The sequence below is a fragment of the Carassius auratus genome, chromosome 6 (genome assembly GCF_003368295.1).
Source record: "Carassius auratus strain Wakin chromosome 6, ASM336829v1, whole genome shotgun sequence".
NCBI lineage: Eukaryota > Metazoa > Chordata > Actinopteri > Cypriniformes > Cyprinidae > Carassius > Carassius auratus.
The window spans coordinates 27,968,818-27,996,706 of NC_039248.1; the positions used below are offsets into that span (position 1 = coordinate 27,968,818).

The 27,889-nt window shown below is 37.3% G+C and overlaps 1 protein-coding gene across 3 annotated transcripts; it reads right to left on the minus strand.

Annotated features, from left to right (window-relative positions):
* Positions 1–220: 220 nt before the first annotated feature.
* LOC113105131 (polyhomeotic-like protein 2) lies at positions 221–27,484 on the minus strand. Of its 3 annotated transcripts, none has more exons than XM_026266264.1 (15): positions 27,363–27,484; positions 16,455–16,701; positions 13,635–13,793; positions 13,477–13,548; positions 13,200–13,361; positions 12,035–12,184; positions 11,212–11,482; positions 7,262–7,641; positions 6,269–6,428; positions 4,016–4,224; positions 3,065–3,197; positions 2,656–2,776; positions 2,321–2,447; positions 1,938–2,214; positions 221–1,327 (listed from the first exon to the last, which is right to left on the minus strand). In XM_026266264.1, the coding sequence occupies exons 2-15, from the start codon at positions 16,638–16,640 to the stop codon at positions 1,167–1,169; spliced, it is 2,568 nt and encodes an 855-aa protein (XP_026122049.1). In that variant the 5' UTR covers positions 16,641–16,701; positions 27,363–27,484; the 3' UTR covers positions 221–1,166. The 3 variants fall into 3 exon arrangements, with proteins under 3 accessions (XP_026122049.1, XP_026122048.1, XP_026122047.1); XM_026266263.1 differs by lacking the exon at positions 27,363–27,484 and adding an exon at positions 20,194–20,404 and having other exon boundaries at positions 12,095–12,184; XM_026266262.1 differs by lacking the exon at positions 27,363–27,484 and adding an exon at positions 20,194–20,404.
* Positions 27,485–27,889: the final 405 nt, after the last annotated feature.

The window sequence follows — 27,889 nt, forward strand, 5'->3', positions numbered from 1 at the left end:
TCAAACTGGGTGACATTTTATTTGAAGAAAAAATAAAGCAGAATGTTTCACAAAAATAAGTGTGTTAGGTTTTAAATTGCAAAAATATATATTTCTTTTCAGGCTTGGTTGGGTATTTTATGAAAAAAAAAAAGAGTTAATAATAAATTAAATTAATAAGTTAAGCCATGCAAGGAAAATGTGATATAGGGTCAACAAATTAAACAAGCGGACACAAGAATCCTTCCTTAAAAAATGTTATATTACAAATTTCATTCATCTGATAAATACAGGCATTTCGCAAAGCATTGTACAAAAAACCCAATTCATCATCACAATCTTTTCTAGCAACATACAATGACAAATCTGGGCACAATTAAAATTAAACGTAGCGTCATTCCCAATATCCAAGACAAATACAATTGAATGTGCATCTCAAAACCAGAGCGTCTGTACGGACACACATTGATTAAGGCGCTGTTGACAGGAACTTTTCAGACTGGATCCCTTCTGACAGGTTGTATCGTTTTTCAGGTTTAAAGTTGAATATTCGGTTACTGTGCTTCTGTTATTCAAGTCTTCTCAAAGTAAATGTGACAGTGAAATAGCACCAGTTTTTTGTGATTCAACTCCGTTACAAATACTCACACACAAAGGTAAGAATAATTTACTTACTTTTAAACATATTTGTACTGTACAAAATCATCTCACATGTACAATAGGACAAAATTATACCTGAATACAACAAATGTTCAATCCAGAAAAATCTGGGCCGAGATGTGGGACTGTAAAACCACATGATAATATAAGTTCTGTTTGGACAGAATTGTTTTGATACATTGTCCAAAGATTTCTTCCAAGAACCGATCCTAGTAGTTAAGTCCAGTCATCTGTGAGTCCCAGTCAGAATTCCAAATCACTGATTCATAATGCCTTTCTTTTGGTGTAAGTCGCTATTGTATGATTTTCATAGGTAGTTGGGTAATTTTCTGATCCAGCTGAATTTATTTCAGTTCTTTTCTTGAAGAGGTGCAGTTTTGGGCTTTAGCCCCAATATGTATTAAGTTTTTAAATATTGATATTGATAAAAAAAAATTTTGTAGTGCAGTTGGGGTATTGTAGTCACTAGGTTGAGGTCAGTGACATCAGAGGACACACACACACACACACACACACTTGCTGCCTTTTCAAGGCTTGGAATCTTTCAGCATGTTTATGCGAGCAAAGATCTTGAGGGCGGGTCCTAATTTAATATTCATGGCACTCATTAGGTGATCTTCCTTCAGAAGCAGCATGGCCTGTCCATCAATCTCCTGAGCACGAAACTCATCTGCAATCTCCTGGCAACCTAATTGTGAAGTCAAATAAATTTGCACCATTAAACAGCATATTTTTCAGTCACTTAAAACCTGGTTTTCATCATAAATTTCCATTTATCTTTATATTATATTGTAATATTTAATGAAAGAATATCATATCAAGTGCACATGCATACATGTGTATATACACTACTGTTCAAAAGATATACCAATTTTTTATAAGGAGTCTCTCATGCTCACCAGGCTGCATTTATTTGAATAAAAAAAACAGTAGTAAAAACCGCAATACTGTGAAATATTATTACAGTTTAAAATAACTATTTTAATATATTTTAAAATGTAATTTATTCCGTTGATGCAAAGTAAAATTTTCAGCATCATTACTCCAGTCTTCAGTGTCACATGATCCTTCAGAAAACATTATAATATGCTGATTTGCTGCTTAAGAAACATTTCCTATCATTATGTTGAAAACGATTGTGCTGCTTATTTTTTTAATTTTTTTTTTATTTGTTTAACATTTTTTTATTTTCCTTAAGAAAGATCAAACTGAGTACAAACTTTTGAATAGTAATGTCTTAAGAGCACTTGGAATATAGTACAGAATATACATATACCCAAATGATATGAGCGACTTACCTGGCAAAGAGTGAATGAACTCAAACACCTCCTGCACATTCCATTTGGTGGGGTCAATTGGCAGGAAGTGCTGACTGATGAGAGGAAGCTCTTCGGGATCGTTAGCAGCGACCCCACCTTGAGAAACGATTGGGCCAGAACTGGCTGCAGAGAGCGGGGAAGTTGCTTCCTCATAGCTGGAGATATCCGAGCATGGGCTGGACTCTCCTTGACTAGGCTGAGATTGGAGCGGTGAGGATATGGATTCTCCCTGAGATTGCTGAGACACAGAGAGCCGCTGTGGGATAAAACAAGAGACTGTATGAGGAGGATTTACTTTATATATTTACACAAAAACATTGTGGGATGAACCACTAGCACATTGTACTGAAGTAGCTGTTCACCTGCTTTTTGGCCTCTCTGCCTCTGGGACTATGAGACCTCCTCCTTCTCCACTGATTTATCTGATTGGTTGTTTTAGTTCTATCAGGGTGGAAAAGACCAACCCGCTTTGTGCAACTTACACTGTATCTGTTCAAGAGGGTTATAAATTACAATACAGATAAAAATATTGCACATCACAGAAATGTATTATTAGTTATCAGTTGGGTAGCAGCTGACTGAATAAGTCTATGTATATATATATATATATATATATATATATATATATATATATATATATATTAATGATGCATTTCTATATATTTTCATTATATAAAAATGATTTTGAATCTCTAACCTTTTAGCACAGACCATGGAACAGAAGCGTTTTGAACGTTTGAACTTGTAGGCAAAACCGACCCATCCACAGAGCTCACATGTGAGCTTGGGCTCCTCCGGTTCCTCCTGGGTCCTCGTGCCTGATGAAAAATTATACAATTTTATGTATTAAGTTACATTTTATTTATGACTCTGAAACAGAGTTTGTGTGTAACCGTTGGAATGGTGAGGCAATACTATGCTGTACCTTGATTACACAAAGTTTCAATGGTAAAGTTCACAAACAGGAAATTACATATCTTATGACACTCCCTTGTTCATAACAATGCAGGTTTTCAATCTTTCAAAACTGGAAATCCTTACACTTAAAAAGGTCAAGCATTTTAGAAAAACAGTATTTATTTGAATCTGCTAAATTAAATGCCTACCTTGTTGTCCAGCCTCCTCCATGTCTGAGTTTGTGGCACTGAGGGAATTACTGCTGGCCGTTTTCTCTGGATCTGAGGGAAGCTGCATGTCTGGTTTCTTGGGGCTGTCTGCTTGCACCGGTGGTCTCTCCACCTGAAAATACAGTATACAAACGTAATGATGTCAGGCTGATTACTGGAATACTGCGGGCCCTTGTGTTGGGTGGAATAAGCAAATCAACAGACATTTGTAATCATTTGGATAAAAGTGTCTGCTAAATGGCTAAATGTACTGTAAGAGACAATATTTTTTTCTACACTAACATACAATCAAATACATGATGTAAAAAACAAATAAAAAATCATAAATTCATAAATGAATAATAATAATAATACAATGATGATGATAATTATTACCGTAGCACTAAATTAGTGAATAATATTAATTTTGGAACTACAACAATAACAGTTGTTATTATTATCATTAAATTAATACAATTGTATAATTTTTTTACAATCCTTTGAAAAAATAATAATGTTTTATTGTGTTGCATTAAAATGATTATGAATAATAATATTATATTTTAGAACAACAATAATTCTTATTAACAATAATAGCAATTGCTATAATTATTGAGTGAATTTTCCTGTTTAAATTTACATGAGTATATATTTATAATTCATAAAGAAAAACTAAACAAATAATAATAATACATTTATTATTATTGTTGGTGTTGTATTATTATCAGATTTAATTGTTATTTATATTCGTTAAAATTTAACATTATAATGAACAATTCATTTTTATTAATAATAATAATGAATTCATTATTATTATTTAGTTGTTGTTGTTGTTGTTATTATTATTACTGTGATTATTATATTAGAATTACTATTATAAATGATTCTAAAATAGTCAGCTATTCTAAAAGTATTAGTAGTAGTAGTAGTAGTAATTTTATTACAACTCACAGGGAATGGCTCAGCTCCCTCCTGAATGACAAAACCCTCGATGACGTGGGTGAGGACGTGAGGCTTCACAATGGCTTGGGGTGGCTTGTTCTCGCCGTTTTGTGACACACTTCCCGTCACAGCTGCCGGGGGCGGCTCGCTGGGGGCTGCCGAGGTCATGGTCGGTGTCACCGGTGCTCCCGTGGGCTCGCGCGCTGTCTCCACAGAGCCTGGCGGCGGTACAGAAACAAAGCGTCGGCTCATCACCATAGCAACAACAACATCGGCAGCACAAACATCAGTGGGGAAAAACAGCTGCTGGAAATACTGCTGTAAAAATAATATCTCTCTAAAATATCGCAATTATTTACACTACCATGCCATTACAACCTATCATCATCATCATCATCATCATTATTACTATGTATGCCACAGTTTTTTTATGTATGCAGTTGCTTTGTATGTAGAACATCAGACAATTGACTTTTGAACGTAAATCGCGTAAAATCAATCAATGACAATTGGCGTTTGACGTCAATGACGTCCAATTAGAGCGGCGCGCCATTTTTAATATCTTGACGCAGTGATATCTGAGGGGAAGATTATCAGCCAATAAAGACAAAAGTTTTCTGTTCCTTAGACAAAAACTAAATATTATTTTCATAACTAGATGTTATTAGTATATTCTAACATCAGAATACTTAAAATCTTGAAGTATGGAGTACTTATTTGAAGTGTTTGTAATGGCATCCACCGTCACCGTATGGACAAGATGACAAATGACATAACCAAGTTCAGTGAAGAAAGGACAACGACATGAGGGTGAGGAAATTATTTCATTTTGTGAGAACTGTTACTTTAAGAAACATCCCATCATCGTTAGGCGTCTGAAACTTAAATCACTTACACAAGAATACATCTCCCGTTGTATTTTGTACTGCATTCAGTCTGCGCTGTTTCAATGGACCATGTACACACTGTTGGCGTCAACTGCGTCGCGTTTTAAAACAGCGCGTCAAGTCTAACGTACACAGTTCAAAGAAACGCGCCTAGAGACCGCTGCGTTTTTGTCTCAAGTCCACTAACGTTAACCAAAACAACTGGCTCCAAAACACAAGACTGTCAAGACGTGCTGTTGCTTACCGACAAAGCGCAATAAAAAGTCATTTCCCCCAGGGGCGCTCTTCAATTCCGTCTCAAAACACGGGGGGAGCCTCATTCCCACACGCCTGTTGTAATTATATTAATGACAGAATATCCAGAGTCCGCCACGCGTGCGATTCTACGCAACATGCAGTGTGCGCTGCTCCTTTTCTAGCACTCCACTCCCACGCACGAGCACGGCACATTCTGCCAGAGAGGCGGTTCACTCTTTCCCTGGAAGAGGCAGGTCACATGACTCTGTAGACCAGAGGTTCAGTAAATCTTTCACAGGCTGGCAGCGGTTGAGTCTTCTATGCAGGCTATATTGGGCATTATCTGATGGTAGGAAAGCACCTTGGTCCAAAACCAGTTTATCTGTTAAGTTACTGACAGATTAGACAGCAAGGCTGCAAGTGCCTTTTGCCAGGCAAGGAAGTCATGTGACTGGCCCGGAGTCAATTCTGGTCTATATTACTGTATGTGGGAACTGCATGGCACCCCTCATCCTACTGCATTCTTTTTTGGCAATTCTGGTTCTCAGTGTGGGTGTCAAAAGCTTCATATTTTAATGAAGCTGTGATTCCTTAATTCCTGCCAGCTGCGTGGTATTTAATACAGTGCACTCAGAAAATATTGGGACACTTAAGTTATAGCCTACACACAATGTATGAATGTCACTATATTAGATGAGAAGGAAATACAAAACACACTAAAGTCAGTTTGAAGTCAAACAGCAGCACAAGCACACATTTCAAGCAAAACGCTGTACAAAAAGTGATTTGATGCATTGAAATGTAAACATTTGTATTCCAACTGTATTTAGTTTTACTGGTTATTGTATTACACTCAGTCTTTATTGATCTCTCCAAAATATATATTATAATAAAAATTTTTTGTTGGATTATAACATACACAATTAATCAATTTAGACTTCTGTGCTCATTAAAGAGGTATCCACCTTTTTAATGAGCACAGAAGTCTAAACTGATTAATTGTGTGTGTATATTTTCATGAGGTCTTGCGCCTTGTAATTTATCATCATCTCTGTATCTTTAATTCTTTATGACTGCATTGTTTGATTATGAAACTGTACTTGTAAACTTGCATATTTAGACTCTTTGGCCACTGTACCTTGAGTTTGAGATGTAGTGTTAACAGTGTCGATTTTGGATTGTCCAGGGGGGTCCGTGCCTTGGGTTGCAGTGGTTGGCTGCATTTGTACTGGCGGACAAATCTCTCTCACCACCAAAGAGGTGGGCTTCTCCTTGTCATCCTGAGCAAGTCTTGAAGCCTAAATATTATGGAAGAAGTTAGTTGCTTCTGAACTTTATAAATTGGGCCTCATTCATGAAATGTACATATATGAGTAAATTCGGAGTAATTCGGCCCTAAAACAGACCTTCCCTAAAAGTCTCCCCAGGATTCACAAATGCTTCATAAGCATCATATTTGATAGTTAAACATGCATATGTTAATGAATTCCAATCCTTCGTAAATGGGGTGCATGTGCACGCTCATTCACAGTTAGCATAATCGCCGCCTATGAATTACAACTACGCAAGTTACACGTAAGTTATGTCCAGGAACTAAGTAGAATATTATGGACTCCCTTCTCAGGTTTGGATCCAGTACGTTTCATAAATGCAAAAAAGACTAATAGGCCATTTGCCTAACAATTAATATTTAATTAACATAAGTCCACTAAATCATGTTTAGCCTGGCACTCTTCTGAAAATGGCCAGTTGGTGGTGTTTGAGAACACTTTGTTGGCGCATTTTTCAAGGCGCTTTGGTTGCTATGATTTGTAATATCCACAGCAGTTACATATTACTAGGATCTCATTTTGAAGAATATTACAGAGTATAAAAATGCTGTAACCAGCAAAATTAGCTTCTTCACTGACGTTCAGTCGTTGTTCAGAAGGATAGATGGTCGGTGAAGTGTTCGTCCCACTCCTCCGACATTGATTGGCTGGCTAGTAAATGACAGTGACAACACTTTTCAATTCTCGGTTACAAAAAAAAAATTTAAATAAAAAAGACGGGGCATACAAACTTGTGAAACCCTTGTGAGGCCCATTATCATCATAATCTACAATCTGGCTCTAGTAAGTGAGTCGCTTACCTGGCGTTGTGCTGGTTGGATTTGGAGATTGATGGCTGTCAGTTGGACCGGTTGAGCTTTAGCATGGGCCAGGCCTGTGTGTGAGCAGTGCTGGCTGAGTGCATGGTGGCTTATGGTTGAATGGAAGATGGTGGCCTGTTGATTTTGAGCCGATCCCTGGTTGTGAAGTGCTGGTTTAGGCAAAACCGGAATGATCCCTGCTACCGATGAGGTCTGGGCAGAGCTCTGGATGGCCAGTGAGGCTGTCTGTTGGTGGGGCTGGACCGAGGCGGTCTGCAGTAACTGAGGCTGGGTTCTTGAGGTGGGTGGGGCTTGGGGTTGAATGACAAACTGTTGCGGCTGTTGCTTGATCAGGGCCTGCGGCTGGATTTGGGCATATGCTGGAAGGAGAAACCACAGACAAACACTTACTATTACATATACTGTTTGACATGACTACACATTACACTGACAGTTCCAAATTTAAACGACAGTAAAGTTTGCATGGAATTTCATGCATTTGGACAATATGTAAATATATATATTTTTTTTTAATTGCATAGGTAAGCTCCTTAAACTGCACAGGTTTCCCTCAGTAATGGGAATATTAAAATTGTGTTTTCTAAAACACAGTTTCTTTAAACGTTATTATCAGTATACTCTTATTTTTAATTAAATAATGCTCTTGTTAAAATGACATTGCAAGCCATAAGGGAATTCATTTAAGCTACGTTTTCACTGTCAGATTTTGGGACTGACAACCTCATTTTCTTTTCAGGTATGAGTCTTGAAATGTCCCGCTCACACAGCAGCATGCAGTTGTGTTTAGAATACAGTCTGTATGAACGTGCAATGGGAGTCAAGCCTGTATTCCTTAACATTAACCATAGCGACAGTGATCAAAGTAAAATTGAAGATGGTGATGTCCATAAAACTGAAAGTCTTATCATTTTCTAGAAGAGTCCAATCGAGCCATGAGTTTATCCATCAAATCTTCATTAACAGACAGCCACTTTTAAATTTGGGTGGAGAGCAGAGCATTTGAATCGCGTGCAGAAGACAAAACTGACAGGAACAGCTTGGGTGGAAAACTGACGGCATCTAAATTAAACTTTCAGATTAAACTTTCAGATGACTCACAGCTCTTTTCTCTGTCACTGTAAATTACCGTAAACACACATGAAAACACACAACACACAGTTTGTCAAGTCCTGTTCCGTTCACACAGCTCGTGTGTTCTGAGAATGTGGTTGTGAGTCCTGAAAATTTACACCTGTGAGTTCAGTTACAGAATGCGGTTGTCACACCTGTAAATAATCAAACTGTGTGTGAACATAATCATATTAAGGACTCAAATACAGGACTGACAACCGTATTCTGCTGCTGTGTGAACGTGGCCATGAATCCATTTCGAACCAGTTCACAAATCCATCTGATTGATTCAGTTGTGAATCAGTCTGAATATAAATGATTCTTTAAAATAATTATGCAGGAAATCAAAAAAACATCTGTAAAGAACATGGAAAAGTCATTGCAATTCCTTGAGTCCAATGTGTGGGAACCTTGATTACATCTCAATACATTTATTAATTCAGTTGTCCTTTTTGCTGTATCTAATAACATTTGTCTCTGTGCTTGGGTTTTCCAGTACAAATCCTGTATCCAGGACTACGACATTGGAAACTGGATGAGTTTTAAAACTATGATTAGGTGTTTGACTGGAGGACTTGCAGGAAAGTGTGTTAAAATATAATATTAACTCAGCAGGAGAACATTCAAACACAAAACCTTAAGAGTTGGGCAAGTTGAGATCACAACCTCAAAGTTTATGAGCGGTAAAAGAATTTGAAGAACTCCAACTGGCTGGAAAGTTAGCTAGCATGTGGTTTTTATGTTTATATATATGTACGTGTGTGTGTCCTGTCACATGAAATGCACACCGGATATGGGAAGCAGACGTCAGGAACAACTACAGTCTTTCTTTAAAACTCTTAATAGCAAACAGAAAAGGTTCAGTGTGGGAATGTTCTTCCATCTTAATGTGAATGGTGTGGGATGGTGTGTTCAGATGACTCAATCCTCTGTGCTCACTTTCTCTCACTCTGTCTTTCTCCCGGATGTTCAGAATAAGGAGTTGATGAGTTACTCCTTGCATAGCGCAACCCTGGAAAACCCCGAAATTTCCTGCCGAACGTTCAGCTATATGCAAAGCCACAACACATAACACATTAAAACAATGACATATATGCTTGAAGACATACAATATCTGTTTTTTTTTCTCACACGTTGGGCCAAATCTCATCATATGTTTCATCAATCACAATCATCAGTTCCCTAAGCCATGAGAAGCCATTTATGAGCAAGATTTTCCTGTGTGGGTGCATTTTCTCTACATTAAGTAATGTCGCTTTTACTTTAGTAATTTGAGTGCAGTGCAGTATTGGGTATGTTAATATCTGTGGCTCTTTTATTTCCTACTTTCTTTTAACAAGCCCTCTAGTGTGTGGTTGTATTCAATAGAATAATTTCAATAATTTGATACAAACAAAAGTATCAAAATAGAGAATACATTCAACTTCAACTTCACAACAAGTTATTTTTACTGGTTTTGACTTTGCCAGTTCCTACCAAACAAAAGCAATGAGTGAAATCTGACAGTCAGTTGGGAATCATATTCTAAAGAGATGTGTAAGCAAGTAGTTAGACTTTTTATAGCAAAATCTCCAGTCCAGTCTCCTCCAGTATCCACATTCACATAATTTTTAATCTAATATTCAGATTTTTATAACATTGGGCATTTCTTAAAAGCAAACTAAATGATTCATCGAAGAGAATAATTCAGGATGAGTTTGTGAATATTGGTAATGCACAAGGGGAAAACAGTGAATCATAACACGCATCACATCAACTCTCTGGAGCACACTGCTATGGAAACTACATCCCAACACACATGTCAGGTTTTTACCCTTCCTCTCCACTGAGGCTCACTTGGACCCTCTCAAACACACTTGTTCAGTCAAGTTGAAGCTTGTTTGAACTTCATTCATTCTGGTTATTTGTGTGTATAAACAGTGGCGTAAACCTTTAACCTGCAAACAATCACTGACATGGTATAATGTGAAAGAAATGCAGCTCTCTAATGAGAAACTGAAATGAAGCGTGTTGACTGATGTAAAAATATATTTTGCATCAGTAGTTTTAAGGTTTTATTACAAGTTCTTTAATGGCTTGTATTTAATTTGATCACACAATACTCCACAAAAGGCTTATTTGTTTTTGTTTTTTACTTCTTTTGGCACTTGACTAGTGTTAATATTAGACCCTGGAGCTAAGATACTTTTAATTTTTTGTAAACAAAATCTGAGGCTTTTACCAAAGTACAACTAAACACATAGCAAAGTCTCTACTGGCCTTGACACGCACAAGTACCTGCTTCTAAATGTGCAGGATAATTGCCCTGTGTGAGCTGTTATGATTAGAGACCAGTGGAGTGATGGATGGTGTGTATGTCAGATGTTGACATGCACTGAAAGACTTATCTGAGAAAGTGTTTGCCCTTCAAATGCAATGCATGCTTTAATGCTCCTGAGCATAAGCCATGTAGAAGAAATGTAGCCTTAGGTGCATTTCTCCTTTCTTTAGTACTTGGTGTGTGACATGATGGACAGACGAGTAAACCTGGATCTTATTAGAGTGCAAAGTAGATTGAAACTTTTTAGTTTGTTTAAAGGCCAAATGTGTGCATACAACAATTTCTGGACCACTTCTGACAAAAGGTGCTTGATGGCAACATCACTGGCTCAAATGTTAACCAAACTGAGAGATGTCACTGTAACTTCTTAAATCCACTAAAAAACACTCGTCATTGCAAGAAATGCCTCAGCAAAGTGGAATAATTTACTTTAGGTTTTGTAAATAGCGTAAGTGTTGCAATATTTTTGGCAGCATAAGCCATATGGGTCTGAGCTTACCTGGTGCAATCAAGGGATGTGAAGAGGACACATTACGACTCATGTTAACTGCTTTCATCTCTGTTTGCTCTCCCGTCTTCACTCCATCCGAGGAAGCAGCGTTCACGTTGCTTTTCCCAGTGTCTGAGCTGGAAGCACTCTGGCTGGGTGTCTTGATGAGCGGGGTGGGCTGAATGGAGACAGGGGTCTGCTTTAAACTCAGTGCCTGGAGGCCTGAGGACTGAGAGGTGGAAGACGCCCCCTGCTGGTTGCGAAGGGCAAGGTTCTGCACCTGTGACAGTCATAAATCAGGCAATAAACCTTTAAATTAGACTACAACAAAACATTTGAACTGTAGTAGCCTATTTAAAGTTATATTGTGCACCGAATCACATAGGTTAAAGATCCTAAAGTAATATGCACAATATTCCTTTTGGAATTGTTTTTATAATTTGGAGCCAGTCATAATGATTGTAATCCTAATCAGATGAGAAGCATCTCATCCTTCTGACAAACTAAAAGATCAAAACATAAAATATAATTTTGTGTTAAGGTATATTGGTAATGTATAATATTCCTTTTAGGATCTTTTAGCGTTGATTCCTTAAAGTATTTCTGGATAAAAAGTCTGCTGAATCAATATATGTACAATAAATGTTCGATTTAAATGTTCTTTTAGGATTTGTGATTCAAGAAATCCACAAATTTATGATTGTTTCATGAAGATAAATAGTTTTAAGCACAGCATATTCATGAATGCAAATAAGGAATGTTTGTAAAATTGTGGGTGCACTTTTTAATGTGCATGTATTACAGTAGTGTATATCAGCATAGCTGTGTGTACCTGTGCAGAGGCAGACTGTGTGTTATTGGCTGTGTTAGTGTCAGACTGTAGAGCAGTTACTGTAGCTGTAGGAGCCAGGATCAGCTGAGGGGACAGAGGAACGGCTCGGCCCAGGCTCCTGGCTACATGCACAAGATTACTCTGCTGAGCCTAAAATAATCACACATAAAGACGCTCATTAACACCACGTCCTCAGGAAACTCTCCATCATACTGCGGTTGGTCTAGAGAGAGTGTTCACAGGGGCCAACAAATGCTTATGCAGCATCAACCATCATATGTATAGCAGTTTTAATTATCACGGTCCGCTGGTTAATACTACAAAAAAAAAAAAAAAAAAAAAAATATATATATATATATATATATATATATATATATTAGGATTCCTTTTCAGGATTTTCATTTTTAACAAACTATTAATTACCGAAAACAGCCAAATATCAGCCATTTTCTGTAGTACATTGATAGCATGAGTTACTGGCTATAACACAAAAATAACTGGAATCACCATTATTGATCAAACAGATTATCCCTAGAAAAACTGTGGTACCACTTTACTTAAAGCCTTTATGTATGTAACACATTATAAAGCTATTCATAATGTACATCCTAATGCATGATATCTTTTTATAAATAATTGTAACCAAAGATAAAATGCATTATAATATTTGAAGATTTGTTTGTCATGAGTTTTAATGCTTTATATTTTCTACAGGTTTAACAATCAGTAGATTAGTTAGTATTAAATTAAATTAAATTTCTTCCTTTTGACACTAAAATAGCTATGTAATCATTAATTAGACTACAACAGTATAAACATGCATTACGCATATGTTTATTAATTATTAGAACTGTTGTTTATGCCATTATATTTGTTCAATAAATGTAAAATAGTTGCAAATGTATTTTCATTTTGTACTGTTTTATTGTGTACGTTGAAAAAGTTTGGAGTAATTATCTAGACAGTACATTTAATGTTACTTTAAAAACACAGACAAAATGATGTTCACACCAGTTATCAGTGGCTTAATTTAGCTGAATTCATCCTACTTATTTCTAGCATTTAGCAAAAAAGCAATGACTGATTAAAAGGGAGTATTTCACTCCTTAAATATAGATAAAATAGGGAAAGCAACTTGTGTTTGTGGCTATACAGGTGTGCTCACCATCTGTGCTCGCAGGTACATTTGAGCTTGGCTGGCTGTCAGGGTGGAGCTTGAGGCGTTGCCTAGCAACACAGCTTGCTGGGAGATCCCAGAGGGGGTGGAGCTTACACTCTGGGCACGACTGATCAGCTGAGCAGCGGCAGGGGACGTGGTTAAATTAATCTGAGAGACAGAGTTGTGACATGAGCAGCTTGAATGTTCTGTCACATGCAAACAAAGATCTTGAAGTGATTATAATGTGCTCGTTTTTAGAGGCTGCTTCCAAATAAAAGCTTACTGTGGTCTGTGATGGCCCATTCTGCGTAGATGAGGTCCCATTCTGGTTTTGTCTGCCGGCTGCTAAACTGGCCTGCGCGGGAGTAACATGACAGAGAGAGTTAAGAGTATATTTGGGAGCATTATGCTCACTGTAGGAGACTATGGATGCTAAGTGACCTGCTGCACTGCTGCGAGGCTCTGGAGCTGCGCTGTGCTGAGGTGCTGCTGCTGTAGAGCTGCTGTTTGCAGCATCAGATGCTGCTGCTGAGCTGCATACATCTGCTGCAGGTACTGCGCCGCTGTGCTGGGCTGCCTGTGTAGAGCCTGCTGGATCACCTACCATTCAACAGAGACAGAAGAAAAGTGAGAAACCTGATTCTCTTTTTTTTTTTTTGTAATCGCAATATCAGTAGTGTCTCAAACTCTGTTCATATTTGCCAAGATACTAATAAAGTCAGAGATTTCAATATATATATGGAGATGTGTCTGCTTTTTTATAGCTCTGTCTGAACCTTTGCTTTGTGTCAACAATTGTCTCACATTTCTAATTGTATTCATCTTTGATAAAAAAAAAAAATGCGACAAAGTTGATATTTAAATCATAAGTACCTGCAAGTTGCAAGCTGTGATTCAATGTTATAGGTCAGATTACAATCCTAATCTTTTAATGTTTATTTAGCAACTTTTTCTTTCATAATATGCATTTGTCTCCTCCTTTTGGTCTGAAAATGAACTGCAACAAGAAAAAGAAGCAGATCTCGAATTATTCTGTTGTTTTTATTCCCATATTGCTTTCAAGGTCAGCCTTGATGTTTAATATGGTTATATTATCATAATATTAATATTAATAAGAAGATGTTTAATATTAACCACTATATTACAAGGCTTCTTTATGCACATATGCCATTGCAAGTCTAATAACGCATAATAACAACAATAATACATTGACATTGTATAGGCTAACAGTTACATTTTACACTGTATTTGTTTAATGACAACTAAATAGATACTTAAGCATCCAATATAAAAATAAAAGGTTGCATTGTCATAATCGCTAATAATAATGTTACTTAACAAAGATTGCAACCCTTTTGGACAAGGAATAGATTAAGAGTTACTACTGATTCTGCTCTAGCATGCCATAAAAAGATGAAAACATTCAGCACAAAATCAAAACGAGATGCCAGAATACCTGAAAAAGAGCAGACATTCAAAAAAACATGTTCTGTATTACATGACAGTGTAGATAAGTGCATCGCTCTCATCACTAATGATACCTTCCTATCTTTTTCTCCCAGCTATAATATGTTCTCCGTCATCCTGCACTTCCTTTATGTCCTCACTGAACTGCCCACAACCGCACAGTTGCTAGGCAACAGTATTCCTGACCCCTGGTCTTGGTGTGAGTAAAGTGCAGCTTGAACTGAGTTTAATGAGCAGTGCTGCTTGTGTCTGATCATTTTCACGAACTGAGAAAACTGCAGCTGGGTCTTACCTTTTTCCAGTACATTTTATGTCACTACATATTATGCACCACAATTTTTACAGATAGAAATGTAGTTAGGTTTCTTTACACAATTAAGTGAACAAAGTGGGTGCAGTTTAAAAATTTAACTACTTTACTTTTGATTGATCGGATGTTGCCATTTTTGCCATTAACTCATGTCATGCGAATCAATTGTGTGTTATACTACATCATCATCATTATTAATAACAATATTAATATTAAAGGGGTCATATGATGCTGTTAGAAGCTGTTTGTGAATAGATAAGATTCCTAAAGTTGCAAAGAATAAAGTCTCAAACCCAAACCTGGTAGAGTAGCCTACAATGCCGTCTGTGCACAAAGGCTGTTTCTATAAAGTGGGGCAATTCCAACTTTGCAAGGACAGTGTGGCACTTCTGACTCACAGCCTGTATGTTTTCATATTTAAAGAACTTGCCACTGATGATTTAAACATGAGTATTAATCAGTGTAGAGTTGCGTTTGTTATTTCTCCGATCACAAATAATGGCGACATGGTTTTATGTTTGCGCGGTGTGATACGCAACACAATGCGTAAAAATACAGTATAAGTCATTATAATTCAGAATTATGTCCCCACTGGATACAACAAATGCCTCAGGTTTTATTGGCTTTGTCTCGTCGTGCCAGGACATGGCATCACAGTATGGCAGTATGGGGCATAACATTTCCATCATACGCTTGAGATATAAAGCCAATCACAATGCACTGGAAAGCTGGCCAATCAGCATACACTTCACCCTTCAAAAACGATGCGCTTTGTAAAAATCAAAGCGTTTCAGAAAGGCAGGGCATATAGGAGCAACAATAATGTACATTGTGTGAAAAATAATGTGTTTTTTAACTTTAAACCACATAAACATTGCATTACACCAAATAATGTTCTTTTTAGCAACGTCATTTGACCCCTTTAATAATAATAACAACAACAGCAACGTGTATAGGACCCTTCATATTGCTCTAATTTTTTAAAATTTTTTTAAAGAACAAAAAAATCAAAGACTTACTCATAAATGTACTGCTATTACTGTGTTTAAATAGTATAAAAGATTATTAATATTACATTCGACTGGAATCTTGCAACAGTGTCTGATTCCCCAGCCTCTTAATTTATTATTAGGGAGAGGTCAAAGGTCAATCACTGAGTCAATAATAAAAAATAACACTTCACAACTGAGGAAAAAATATGAAAATGAAGCATGGAAATCATTGTCTTTCCTCTTCTGACTGTAGTAATAAACACACCAGCAGATGGCAGTATGGATTAAAAGTCCAATTATTAAAAATCTAAGCAATAAAAAAGTGATGGTGCAATGCAGTGAGTCATTATACAAGAAATTTTGATAAAGAGATATGTGGTGAATCGCAAACATGCATGCAATATTATCAACACAGTAACTATGTTGAACTCCTGAACTCAGTTGTCAATGTTTGAAGTGATGGTAATGTTTTAGTGTGAGTGTGATGCGCACCTGCACAGTCTGTCGGTCAGGTATGCCGCTGTATACAGATATCTGTGGAATGGCTGCTCTTCCGCTGCTGGAGCTGACAGTGCTGGCAGTGGAGGCACTGGTGGTGCCTGTGGAGTTTGTGGTGGAGGTACTGGTACCTGTACTGCTGCTGGCACTGGAGGCAGGAGTGCTCTGCTCGCCCTCCATTGTGCCACCCCGATGCCTCACCTTTGAACCACGACCACCCCGCTGCCACACTCGACGCAAGCTGGGAATAAGAATTGGTAAATTACAGTTACTAAAATTGCCTTCTTTTGTTGATATTGTTGAGACACTGATGTAATTTCTACCTGGTAGTTATGAAATTTGATGTTAACAAAAATAGTACCAAAGTACTATCATGTTATTTACACAGTACCAAGGTAATGCCTTTTTTTTATCGCTACATGATTTGGTTGGAAAAAAGTTTTTTTTTTTTCATTAAAAAATTAAATAGCAATTGAAAATGCAAGTTTTTTTTTTTTTACTGTGCTGCACAATTTGGCCAGAATCTTTGGCCAGAAGATTGTACACTGCTTGCATTCAGATGGTATGCTCCAAAATGGTGATGCGGAGAGACACAGAGGAGACGAATTGTTGAATAGTCCTTATTTTTTTTCTTCACATACAAAGAGTATTCTCGTCAGTTCATAATGTCACGGTTGAATCACTGATGGCAGATGGACTATTCTGGCGATGCTTTTTATACTTTTGACCTTGACAGTGTAATTTACTTCAGTCTATGGGACAGTCACAAGCCTCCCGGTTTTCATCCGAAGTATCTTGAGTTGTGTTACAAAGACAAACAAAGCTTTTACCGGTTTGGAATGACATGAGGTAAGTGATTAATTACAACATTTTCATTTTGGGGTGGAGTATCCCTTTAATAATGGTAAAAAAAAAACAACAACTAATCTATGCAATTATCATTTATATATACACTTTTTTTCATGAAATCAAGTCCTTGAAAATCACAATTAGCCATATCAGGGTTTCTGTTTTACTTTCTGATTTATAGTGCATCCCTAATGGTAGTACCATAGTGTTCCTTGAAATACTTTGAAGTATCATGTAAATACCATGATCTATAAATACAGCAGTCATTCAGTATCATGGTAAATAGCAGAGTATCATGGTGTTACCATTTGATACCATCTCAGTGCTTTTTTATAAAGTTAATTTATAAAAGAAGGTCCAAGTTGGTAGCCTAAGATGTAAACATCACTTTATTTGCATAGTGTACTTTTCAGTAAATGATAGTATAGTTGCATTTGAGTTCATCCCGGACATTTGAGTGTTACATTTCAGTAAACCTTTTTTTCTCAGCAGTCTCCAGTTACCCAGTACATGAACGGCCATGGAAGATGGATTACACATCCAGTCAGAAGAGTTTCCCATGTCAATATGCGATACAGAGCCACGCTAAAGGTTGTCAAACAATACTTGCATCAAAACAGTTTCTTTTTTGGTTCAGTCTGCTTTTATACAGAGTGATCAAATAAATTATATTGGTTAAGCTTTTTCAGCATGCTCTTGATTGCCACAGACAATAATTTCATCTTTTAGTTCTGTTTACAGTAATGCACTTATTCATTGGGCCAAGATAATTGCACATTTGTTTATTTCCCTCTCTCTCTCTCTCTCTCTCTATATATATATATATATATATATACACTATATATATATATATATATATATATATATATATATATATATATATATATATATATATATATATATATATATATAGGATTATATATATAATTTAGGGTATGTAATTATTATTATTATTTTTGGAGAAAGATGATGTTGAGAATGTTGATCAAAAGTTGTTCAATTACTATTGTTACAAAAGTTTCCAAGTAAAATCTGTTCTTTCAAACTCTATTCATCAGAATTCTGAAAAGGTATCACAGTTTACATAATAATATGAAGCAACACAATTCTGCTTTGCATCACAGGAATAAATAACATTTTAATAAATATCAAAGATAATAGTTATTTTGCATCGTAATAATATTTCACAATATTACTGATTCACTTGATCAGATAAATGCAGATTTGGTAAAAATAAGAGAAAAGTATTTTGAAAACACTACCAACCCCACTTTTCTAGAATTATTTTATAAGTGCATTCTAGAAACATGATGCCTGTTTTTAGTCCAACTAATTTTCTGTGATAATCAATAGCATGAGTGCGGTGGACAGAGCTTGTTTTGAATCTGAAACATTGTTTAAACTTAGACATATGTACAAAGAGTCCTATGTCGGTTCATCCCATCATATAAACATGAAGCATGTAATCAGGGCTAATGAATGAAAAATAGGTGCCTGGGCTGAGGGTTCGATAGGCACTAATGTTTAAATGACTTCTCTCCTTTCCTTTCTGTATTCTGGGGTTTGTTATTCAGGGACAGAAAGTGTTAATGGGATTGAGATGGGGGACAGAAAGAGAACGAGTGCAAGGACGGGGCTGGGGGGGTTTAGAGGGGAAGTGTGGCATGGTTTCAATTATACTCATTTAATTACTCACGCACATGGTTTAGAGCCACTAACCCCACACTCTTCACCCCCTCCCTATCTACCCCGAATCACCCCCTCTTTACCCACAACAAACCATTATGCCTCCCCTCTTTCTCTGTCTGTTATTACGCCAAGAAATGGTGTAATATCAATGGGCCCTCCCCCTAAGCCATTTCCTGCACTCCAAAGAACTAATGGAGTTGAGCATTATAATTAGATAATCTAAATATAAGTCCTGAGTCTCATTAATATGCATTAATGGAAGGACCATAGGGATATCTGGGAACATGGTTACAGAATTAGAATATTACTAAACATTGTACAAACGCGAAGACACTTGGTTTTGCACAAGTTTAGTTTAGTGTGTATGCAGTGGCATCCTAGAATGATGATTACTGCAAACTGTGCTCATATAAGTATACAGTACAATAATGACAATAATATCAAACAGTGTGCTAAATGTCACATGACCACCCTACTTTGCATGTTTAATTCAGCAAATAATCAGTTTTTATCTATTTTTGTGTCATTTATACATGCATTTGATGTTGATGAATTCATAATTTGAAACTGGAAAGTGAAATTGGGTAATTTTGGAAAGAATGTAGGTATATCATGCATCTTCAGAGTTTGTATACTGCATACTTGTATGCATACTATATACTGCATAAATAGTACACATAGTACTATGGTAGTACTCTATCGCAATCTTTTTAGATGTTACCAGCTGTGTTCCTTATAAACACTAGAATGTGCTATGGTGGAAATGCATCGTGGAATGCCATACACTCATGATTAAAGCCTGCTTGGTTCATATTTAGCACTTGAGTGGGTCTACTAATGAGAGGGAAGCTCTTATGTTGAGTCCAAGTCCCGGGCCCCTCTGAGGCTTCCGGTCCAACCAACCATATGTATCCAGCCAGTAAGAGGCTCTCTACAGCGTATAGTTTAAACTACTATTAAATGCACTGTCACCTTTAGTAGAGCTAAAAAAATAAGTCTGTCAGTAATTCCAAAACAGAGAACAAACTAACAATCTGTTCCAAAAATCAAAAAAAGTTACAAGGATGTTAGGTAAGATGGAAGGATGAGGATGGAAATGGAAGACAGACGTGCATCAATATGCATGCACTGAGAGATTTCACAGACATCCAGGTTAGCCAAGGGCCCACCTCCCAGACAAAAGCCCAGCTCCTACCTTTTCTGAGGGGCAGCACGAGCTCCGTTTGGCCCCGTGGTGAGCCCCATGCCTCAGGACCCTAATGCTTCTTTGTCTAGTGTGTGTTCTGTACCCCAATCCTGCCAGATCACCGCTAGCATCCACTGTCCCAGTCGTCAGGCACAGACGTACTCTCTCTCTCTCCCTGTTTCTCTCCATCTAACGCACACATGCGAACACCCCCGGTTCTGTGGTTTCCTAGCAACAGCCAACTGGGGGTGCCTTTTGGAGCCCTATTGCAGAGCTGTGTGCTGATTGGACAATTGGTTCTTCTCTAATGAGGATGATGGTAATGATTTTTTATCCCCCTCTATAAGCGCCACCACCGCCCCCTTTCAGAATATTCACTGGTGATGCTCATCCTGCCAAAACAGAGGAGAAGGCCAGTCCCGGAAAATTAGACTTTGATGGAAGTCATACTTATATTTAGTGTTGTAATAAATGTATTTAGAAATGCTGTTTTCATGATACTTAAGGTTGTGGACTTCAATGAACCTCAATTCTGAGTAATAAAATTGGGCAGCTCAAATCATCAATGTAGCATGATCCTACATTAAAACACCCTAGCCCTAGCAACCACATAGCAACATCCTGGCATTGCGGCAGCAAATTATGGAGCAACAGCTATCTTTTTTTTATATACGTTTTATCAAGATAAGTTGTTATTAAAGGTGCAGTATGTAAAATGGACAGTTGAAATGGGAACTGCAGTCCAAATTCGAAATATTGGAGAGCCTAGTTTCTCCTGTCCCCTCCCACTCAGACTCGTCACTCATGTGGGTTGCCAGACTAAGGATACGCAACAGGAATGATCGAAGTTACAATAGAAGGAGACCGGCTTTACACTGTAAATTGATTAGATAAAGAGGTCATACGATGCAATTTTATTTGTATAATGCCAGCCCAAATGTTCATGCATGCAAGAAGGCATGGTTTCAGTAACCACAGTAAGGGTTGAAGCAGCCATGTCAGGGAGATGCTGTGTGCATCTAGGTGAAAGCAAAAGCACTTTATTTGGCATTCCGAAAGTAGATGCATTTAGGAATCTTTAAGATTACTTACAACAGAACAGCAACGCATTTTATGGATGATCCTTTTGTGAACCTAGGAGAGGAGGTCATTCTGACTTTGCTACGACAATCTGGCGCTTCTGAATCAGATACTGTACGTCCGTGGCTTGTGTACTGCTAACAAATACGAGCTTCATCACTGTGTCTGTCACGCAACTCTGTTCCCCTTTCAGCTTGAACTGATGGTAAAACTAAGGACTTAATTTACTGTCTTTACATTTATTTTAAAAGATGAAGCTCGCCATTATGGAAAGGGGTGTTACATTTCCAAGAGTGCTTGCAGTGTTTGGCCAATCACAACGCACTGGGCCAGTTGGCCAATCAGAGCAGACTGCTCTTGTGGAAGGAGGGGCTTTGTAGAAAACTATGCATTTGAGAGAGGCGGGGCATAGAGGACCTACAATAATGTACAGTATTTAAAAATAATGTGTTTTTTGAACATTAAAGCATGTCAACATATTCTGTTACACCAATACACAAAATAATGATCTTTTAAAAAAGCATCATATGAACCCTTTAAATTAATTTTGTAATTTTTTAATTTTAACTTTAAATTGAGTTTTAATGCGCTGCTAGGTACAATCTGCGATCTCTGATCCAGATGGTTTTCTCACTTCGATGGCAGCAAAATGCTATGTTTTTAGACAACTGGCAACCCGGGGTGTCGAAATACTGTTGGTTAAATGGGTAGTGGGTGGAGTCAAACAGACCAAAACAAAAACAGACATTCTGAAACGGAACACACGTATGAAACCAGAATAACTGGCTATAGCATTGTTTTTCAGAGAAATCGCAAACAGTATTTTTATGCTTTAGTACAGTCAAATAATTACATACAGCACCTTTAATGGCAGTGCTAAAAACAAAGAAAAGACACCAAGAACAGACACAGTGAAGTCAGAAAACACTGCAGTTCTCAGTGTTGGTTGATGAAGTGTTGTGCTGATGAGGCTGCCTCTTAATAATCAGTGCTTAGAGCATCACTTAGCAAAGGGTATAAACCCCCAACCGCTGTGGCAATCACAATGAAACCACGCACTCATGAGAAACAGACTGCATGTGGCTGATGTGTTATTCAGATTGTGTCTGCTACAGGAAGTAAAATAGGGTTTTGGGACCCGCTTAAATCGGGGCACAACAAAAGACCATTCTGGTCATTCTGAAGAGGCCCTACTAAATTGAAAATATACATACAAGGGGGTCTTTCTGACCTTGGAGGAGGAGATAAGAACGGCACTGTCCTGAAAAGTAAATTGAGGTACTTATCGTGTAACACCTTTGGGCTGTGTGATTCTGAAATGTACTCTCTCATATTGATTGCACACAGATGGGCATGAACGTCATTGATTGCCATCTACTTATTAGCATATAGATTAGCTTCTGGTGGGGCTGGATAAATTAAGGTGGAAGAAGGAAGGTTAGAGAAGGAATTGGGAGGATGAAAGAAGATAGGCAAGGTGGAAACAGCATGAAGAGAAGTAACGGACAGAGCAAGGTGACTGCAAACACAAGATTTTTATATATACAAGGGATGTAAGTAAAGAGAAAATTTACTCTAGTCAATGTTTTTAGTCTATCCATTTCTTTTTTATTATTATTTTTGGCATGATTGTTTAATTCATTCCTTTTTTTTATGTTGTCTATCACCTCCCTCTTGTTTCATTGTCATTTTCACATGTGCTTCATCCATTCAGAAGACATAGGACAGAAAGAATGAGAGTAAACCGAGAAAAAGACAAACTGGGAATAAGCGATGATACAGGCAAAGATATAGATGGGAAAATCAAGATGGACAGATGAGGAAGAGGCAGTAAACTGGGATGGGATGGGATGAGATGGGATGGGGGTGCTGCTGTCTGTCTGGTCTGGGTCTGATCCATATTAGTTACTCACTCATCCACTCAGCATGAAATGAATGGGGGGCAGGGAAATGAGGCGGGGGTGGGCAGCCACCGGGAGCGGCGGAGGGGGTGAGGACAGATGCGAGAGCATTGAGAGATGGAGGAATGCTTATTTTATGGTCTCTCCCATCACTAAATTTGGCCTTATTTAGCACATTTTAATTAACTGCAGTAAATACTCATAGTAACAATCAGTCTGTCAGTAGTAACTAGTCCGGTTATTATGTTCATAACCGTGCATCTCATCAACAAGTTTTTTTTTTTGCTACTTTATCCCTTAAATGCTTTTATCAGCCTGCTGTGTTGGTTAGTGAGTTTACTGACAGTTGCAGAATTTTTATAAAAAATAATTCTACTTATTTTTTATGATTTTTTTAATTTTTAAATTAAATAAATGATTAAAATATACTTTTTATTTTTATATTTTACATGTATGCTTATTTTATTATATTTTATAATAGTTGTATTTTTATATTATATTTTTTACTTTAATCATATACTTAGTATTTTTGTTTATGTAAATGTTTTTTAATAAAAGTAGCTTTTATTATATGTTTTACATTTTTGTTATAATCTTAAGCTATTTTATTTTAGATAACTTCAAATATGAAAGCCTGCACTGAAAAAAAAAAGAAAAGAAAAAACACTGGTGCCAATAAATTAATGATGGATAAGAAATGGTCACCTATTAACTGTGTTTAAATTAAATTGAAATCAAGCATCAATCTGACTGTATCCATTATGTTGCATGCTATTCAACTTCAATTAAGATTTCATTTGGAAAAATCATGGTTAATGTTTATATCTTCATGCTTTATAGTTGCATTAAGCAGTTTAGAGTTGGGTGATAATATACTTTACATGCAGCAATACAAGCAATTAAGCAGTTGAGATATGTACACCATGCTATATGGCCTGAACAAAAAATCACAGCTATAGAACACTTGCCGGTGGGCTTCACTTGACTAATGGCAGTGCATGACAGTGAAAAGTCTCACTGTAACCCTTTTTCACCTTCTTCCTATCCTGCTCTCTTTTCTTTCTCCTCTGAGACGCCGTTAATTGGTGTCCCTTTGGTACCCCGTTCTGTGGCAGAAGAGCCGGTACGGCCCCAGACAGACATTCCCAAGTGACTCTGTTTCCCTCTGCAGAGCTGCAGCATCAATGCAGCAGACATGGATTAACTCTCCCTTAGAAGGTTGTGAATATAGTACACTGATGATGACCACTGAGATGAGCTACAGAGGGGGCCCCTCATACTTATTAATACAAAGGAGGATATGAATGTCAGTAATGAGCACCTTTGGAACCAAAAAAAAAAAAAAAGAATAATGATGTTGGCATTGGTTCTTAGGCATTCATTGATTTTTTTTTTTTTTTTTTTTTTTTTTAATATAGCCCGCATAGTTTTGGCTATTTATCAAAATTTTAATTATAGACACACTTGAGTAATTTTTCAATAATAATATACTGTCATTAGAGGAAGATTCCAATCATATTAGCCTATTTAAAGTTACTGTATTTTTTAATTTCATTTGAACCAACATAAGATGAAGATATGAGCAGCCAAATATTACTTTGTCTTAGTTACCCCCCTGTTATTGGACACTTTTGTAGTAAATTAATTTCAGTGCATGCAAATACCACATTTGTGCCATGGCTTTCTACAGTAAATGAACATTCTTGCCTGATGTTGCAGGTATGTGTGTGTTTCAGTTGTGAGAAATAGCACTTTTAGTTATAAAAATAAATAAATGTTGCTCCAGGCAGCTCTTTTTAAAAGTCCTACTTAAGATGCCAGTATTAATACATTTGAATTCAAAATGTCCTGCCAAAAAAGTAGTTTATGGAAAAACTGAGCACTTTTTTTTTTTTTCAAAGATTTTGGGCAAGTGTTTGAAAAATCAGCCCATTTGTTGTCTTCAGTGTCACAATGCTACAAAGCAGAAGACCTCTATGGCTATCCTGGAGAATGTAGACAACGCAGCACACACTGGACATCATGTGGACACTTAGACTTGTCAGTGAATCCAAGAGCACGTAAGTTACATTTGGACTACTTTAATTAAGCTAGGCGATCATATCTGGGGGGACAGCATGGACTGCACAAACCCATAATTTAAGCCGGGGAAATGCACGTTTATATGCACACCGAGGGATCCGTCTTTGACTCTGGGTTAAAACTGAGACACTCGAAACTCTAATTCCTTCAAGTAATCGGCACGTTAGAGTAAGCGCACACAATCAGGCTCCCGGTGCAATTAACCTTCAGTCCCACTCACAAGAATTCTGGGTCACTGCACAGAGGAGGGAGGTAAGATGGTTTATTTAATAAAATAGCACTTTAACAGACAGCTTGAGAAAAAGCTTTTGTATTAAAGTATGGGTGGATGGGCAGACAGACAGATTCTTCCACTGTATTTTCTAAGACAAGCATAGCTATTATTGCTCATATTAGTTGTGTTATCGACGTGAATGATACGTCAAATCACGTGTCTTGTTGAGGAGAGGTTTGCTATTTATTTTCTAAACATTCAGACTAACGATTTACATCTGTCAGACAAAAAAAAAAGTGGGTGGAAAAATCATTAAGAGGGACTCGAGCCATATGTAATGACTAGAATATCATAGAATATCGCAAAACTAGTATAAATGCACCTCGTGAAAGTCCAGAACACGCTAGCAACAAAGTGGTGAGTTTTGCATGGCAAATCAGCTCTCACATTTCCTTCTGAAAATGTATAGCAAGTTTAAATTCATTGGTTTGAATCTGTAAGAGTAATTTTAATCATTTAGACAATGATTTCATTCACTTTACAACAACCAGTCAGAATGTAAACAACACTGTCCTCTGGAGCTGCAAACCTTATTATGATTGAAAAAACAGTGTAATGATGTTTATTTTATTCTTTCATTTGGCTAGCCTAGTTTTGTTTGTTCATCACCTTAATAAACGCACCAGCATTTAAATTAAAGGTGCACTGAGTAATTTACTGTTTTTGTCTACAGTTAATAGATTTATAGTCATGAGATGACTCCAATCACATATTAGCCTATTAAAAGATGTTGTATTTTCAATCTCATTTGTGAGATTTGTTGCTTTGAATCTATATGCATGATTTTATAATGAGTTTAGTCTCAATTAGTCACTAATTAAAACTTAAATAAAACTGTCCCATCAGAGATTGATGGAATGGCGAGGCAGATGCTTTGCACCATGTGAAACTTGTTCATGTACTGCGACAACAAAAAAAGGCCCAAACCCACCTACCATAAATTCTCAACGAAGTAATCAAAATAAGGCGAGCTTGTTTATTATAAAGGCAAACAACCTGAACCAAGTGGCACCATTCTAATTCCATGAGGCAGAATGGAGTTTGCATGTTTGGGAATCTGCAGATAAGAACATTATGGATTTAATACGATGCAGAAGTTGTTTTTTTTTTTTTTGGTTTTTTTTTTTTTGGTCACAGGATCTGGTTTGGAGTGCTTTGCGCTTCTCGCTCTAATCCAGCTGTGTTGTTATTTGGCTGAATCACCAACTTGGAAGTACTAAAGAGAGGAGCAGTTTAAACGTACACACACATGCACATGCACACAATCATCCAATTGCACTGTGGTCTGGCGCACTCATTCACATGCTATCCATTCTATATAATCTGTCCTAATGTGGGTCACATGGAATGCCAAGGGCACAATGACCCGGCCCTGACCCCAGACTCGATTCACATACATACTGTACATGGTGTGATGAAAACTGACCTTTTAAAGAAATATCCTTCAGATAGACTGATTTGAAACCAGTTCTTTATGCTTTTGAAAAGGCTGATAATATTCCTTCCATCCTTAACATTTGCAGTTAATCTAAGGTATGTAATGTGTTATGCATTCAAGCTTATCACTATACACAAGAATGGCAGGTTTTGTGTTACGAAATAGGATTGCTGTCTTATTAAAAGTGTGTTTTGTCTGTACAGGTTTGCCAGCCGGCAGGCCAGTGCCCTCACATCCACATTGACGTCCCTCGAGCTGTCAGATCTGGGCTGGCTGGCTTTGAAACCGGTCTGGAAGCATGCAGTAAGAAAACAAACACATTCCCTCTGCCTAAATCCTTCCGCCTTGTTTAAGAACCACCAGAAAGAAGGAATTTCACAACATGCATATAAATAATCCCTACCTTACGCTTTGGTTTTGCCTTTCCTTTTCTTCCTAGAATTGGATTACGTCCTGCTTTCCTGCTATCCTACACCATTTCTGGGTTGTGTTTGTGCTGTAAGCTTTACCGCAGAGCAGAGCGAGAGAAAGTAGGGGGTGAATCTGGGCATTAGCATTCCAAAAGTCACATGTGACACGGCTTCAGCCAATCACTGGACGTTATGCTTTCATGACCCTCCCCCTTCTTCCTAAATCCCTCCCCTGCTTCTTGTTCTGTCAGTCTACCAGCACCATGGCAACACAAAGGGCTTTAATGCCTCTTTAGGATTTCATGGCGGCTCGCTTGAAATGCATGTTGAAAAGTTTACTGACGCAAGCGAGAAGTGTATGAATGATGCCTTCAATAATGATCTGTTTACTCATTAATTGTTTGACCTGTGACCTGTTTGGTTACATTTTAAGGATTTATTAATCTTGGTTAATGTTACTTTTGTAAATACTAATAGATAAACATCTGGAGTTATGTTAACTAACCTAAGCTAGTGTATT